At 47.2% G+C, this 2985-nt stretch overlaps 1 protein-coding gene across 1 annotated transcript in view; it reads left to right on the top strand.

Moving 5' to 3' along the window:
* Nucleotides 1-2985, top strand: part of WARS (tryptophanyl-tRNA synthetase) — a 58458-nt gene that overhangs the window by 39176 nt on the left and 16297 nt on the right. The window contains exon 7 of the mRNA XM_023511504.1: nucleotides 2438-2538. Within this exon, the coding sequence (XP_023367272.1) occupies nucleotides 2438-2538 (101 nt within the window). The remainder of the gene's footprint in view (nucleotides 1-2437; nucleotides 2539-2985) is intronic.

The raw sequence follows: 2985 nt of genomic DNA, 5'->3' as shown, positions 1-2985 counted from the left end.
AGCCCAGGAGTTGGAGGTTGCTGTGAGCTGTGATGCCATGGCACTCTGCCCAGGGGGACAGCTTGAGGCTCTATCTCAAAAAAAAAAAAAAAAAAAAAAGAGAGAGAGAAAAGAAAATAATTTCTTTCTAATAAACACTTGAGCATTTTACTTTCTCTTTTTCTTTTCTTTTTTTTGGAGGGGTATGGATATTTTGTCTTTCTTGGCTCTACAAGTGGGCACAGAGAGGCTTTTCTACCAGGAGTCATGAGGGATGCAAAGGCACTGGGCCAAGAGTCTGAAAACCTGGGAGTCCAGACCCAGCTCTGCCCTACTTTTCTTCCCTTAGGCAAGTCCTTACATCTCTGAGCCCCCATTTTCCTATGAGGTAGGGAGTTAAGTGCTAGCAAGAGGCAACTTAGCAGAGGTTCCCAATTCCCTTCTTAGGATCCTCACCACCTACTGTGTGGCATGAACACAGGAAGAACTCTCTGCCTACTCAGCTCAGCTCATTTGTTTTCTTTTGTTATTTTTTTTGGAGAGACAGAGTTTCACTTTATTGCCCTTGGTAGAGTGCTGTGGCCTCACACAGCTCCTGGCAACCTCCAACTCCTGGGCTTAGGCAATTCTCTTGCCTCAGCCTCCCAAGCAGCTGGGACTACAAGCGCCTGCCACAACACCTGGCTATTTTTTTGTTGCAGTGTGGTGGGCCTGGGCTTGAACCCACCACCCTCAGTATATGGGGCCAGCGCCCCACCCACTGAGCCATAGGCGCCGCCCTCAGCTCACTTATTGTTCAGATTTGTATTAAGCATCTACTGTATGCCAGGCTGATGCTAAGGACACAGCAGAGAACAAAAAATCATTATTCCAACAACTGTGTTGAATTTGTCTTCTGAACAGTCAGCCAGGTGATAGTCCTATAGTGATGATGATGGGGTGGTATGAGGACAGAGGAAGGAGGCTGAGAGGAGAGGAAGGAGTTGAGAGTGCCTGTGCTGTAGAGTTTCTGAGGACTTCATGAACATGAAGAATTCTAAGCAGTGCGTGGCACCTGGGAAGTGCTTAGTGAATGTGAGCAACATCGCTCAGTGTTGTTGTCTACCATCTCTTCCGCATTTAGACTATTACAGGCAAATGCTCTCTCTGGGGCACATGGTCATTCACCCGGTTTAGACATTCAGGTGCATTCATTGTCACCCTTGAGAAGCCTCCAGGTTTTGGTCACATGCTTATTGTACTCAATCTGGAACAGACCTCATTGTGATGGCCTTGGCTTGTACAAGCCTGCCAACCTCACACTGGCCCCAGCCCTGGTGGTCAGTGCTCCTGTACTCTGGGCACCCCTCTCCCCACAGCCCAAAGACATTTAGTAGTTCGCCACTCCACACAGAAATTCTAAACTCTTTAAAAGCTGCGAGATGTGGTAAAAAATGCACAGGCTTTGGGGCAGGTGGACCTAGGCTCAGATCCCAGCTCCTATACTCACTAGGTCTGTGCCTATGACCCTTCACTTCTTATCTCTACAGTAGAGGCGATGGTGCTACTTGAAGGGAATTGGGCCTGGTAACATGTATCCAGCACTAAGCACAGCTCTTGCCATAAAGGGAAAGATTTAGGAACCACTAACCTTCCTGGTTTTGCCCTTTCCATCTTTATAGTGCCCCAAAAGAGGAAGGGCCTAGAGAAGAAACTGCTAAATGTAGTAGTCAAAAGATACAATATAAAAAGCCACTCTGGTTCTCCCCCTGTCTCATCTTCAACCTAATTCCCTCTGGTAACGGAATGGCTGCCAAGATCCAGGCCTTGTATCCATACCTGTTATCATCCAGAAGAGGGTTGGGTTGCTGGACACAGTTGCTGTGGTCTAGCCTTGTTGCTAGCCATGGAGTCAGTCCTGGGCAAATGGCAGGGCTGTCCCACAGTGAAGGGGAAATAGAGGCCAGAAGCTGGCAGAACCAGCTGCCCCAAGATAAACTGTCCTCTTCCTGGGGCCCATCAGTTTTTCGCATAATATCTTCATACTTCATCTAGCAACAGGCAGATAGTGTCCATGACACAGTATGTCTCAAAAGAAAAAAAATTGCAAGGCCCCCAAACTGGAGCTCTCTAGCACACTGAACTGTTGACTCTGGCAGAATTTAACTATTTTGTGGGAGCCACTGAATCTCTGAATCTGGTTGTGTTCTGGCCTCATTTGCATGTCTGCTTGACACTTCCACCTTGCTCAGTCAGCCTCACAGGTAAGTGTGTCTGCTTTGCCTGCTGCAGGTATCTTTACTTAAAGGTGGTTTCCTGGTGCTCCTGTGTTGACCACAGTGTGGTCTACAGGCTGCATCTGTGGCCCAGTGTCTGGCCTATGCCACACTTTGTTGACATCCAGTTTTAATGACTGTGACTTTACTCTTAATGCTAAGCCACCTTCTCATTTGGGATTTGATTTCAATTGTTTTTGTAGGATGAGCCCAGGCTTCTACAGGAATGTAGTGAAGATTCAGAAGCATGTTACCTTCAACCAAGTGAAAGGGATTTTCGGTTTCACTGACAGTGACAGCATTGGTAAGGAGTGTGTTGCTGTCTCTAGTCCCACCTTACTCCCATCCAAGAAGAGATGAGTTCAGGAGAAGGAGCAGACACCTAGGTTAAGTATCTCTTAGATGTTAGCATTTGCAATTATCTCCTTAAAGAGGACTCCCCAGTCGTGGGTTTCCCCGGAACAAAATGCATTGAGTCACTTTTTTTTTTTTTGAAATCGAGTCTACTTTGTCACCCTCGGTAGAATGCCATGGCCTCATAGCTCCCAGCAACCTCAAACTCTTGGGCTTAAGTGATTCTCTTGCCTCAGCTTCCCAAATAGCTGGGACTACAGGCACACACCACAAGCTAGCTATTTTTAATTTTTTGGGGGGGGTCAGGGATGGGTTTGAACCTGCCACCTCCAGCATATGGGGCCAGTGCCTTACTCCTTTGAGCCACAGTGCCGCCCTTTTTTTTTTTTTTTTGAGA

The sequence above is a fragment of the Otolemur garnettii genome, unplaced genomic scaffold, assembly GCF_000181295.1.
Source record: "Otolemur garnettii isolate 467f Iridium unplaced genomic scaffold, OtoGar3 scaffold00020, whole genome shotgun sequence".
In the NCBI taxonomy this organism is placed as follows: Eukaryota; Metazoa; Chordata; class Mammalia; order Primates; family Galagidae; genus Otolemur; species Otolemur garnettii.
Note: the sequence above shows the minus strand (reverse complement) of the source record. Positions and strands in the feature narration are given on the sequence as shown.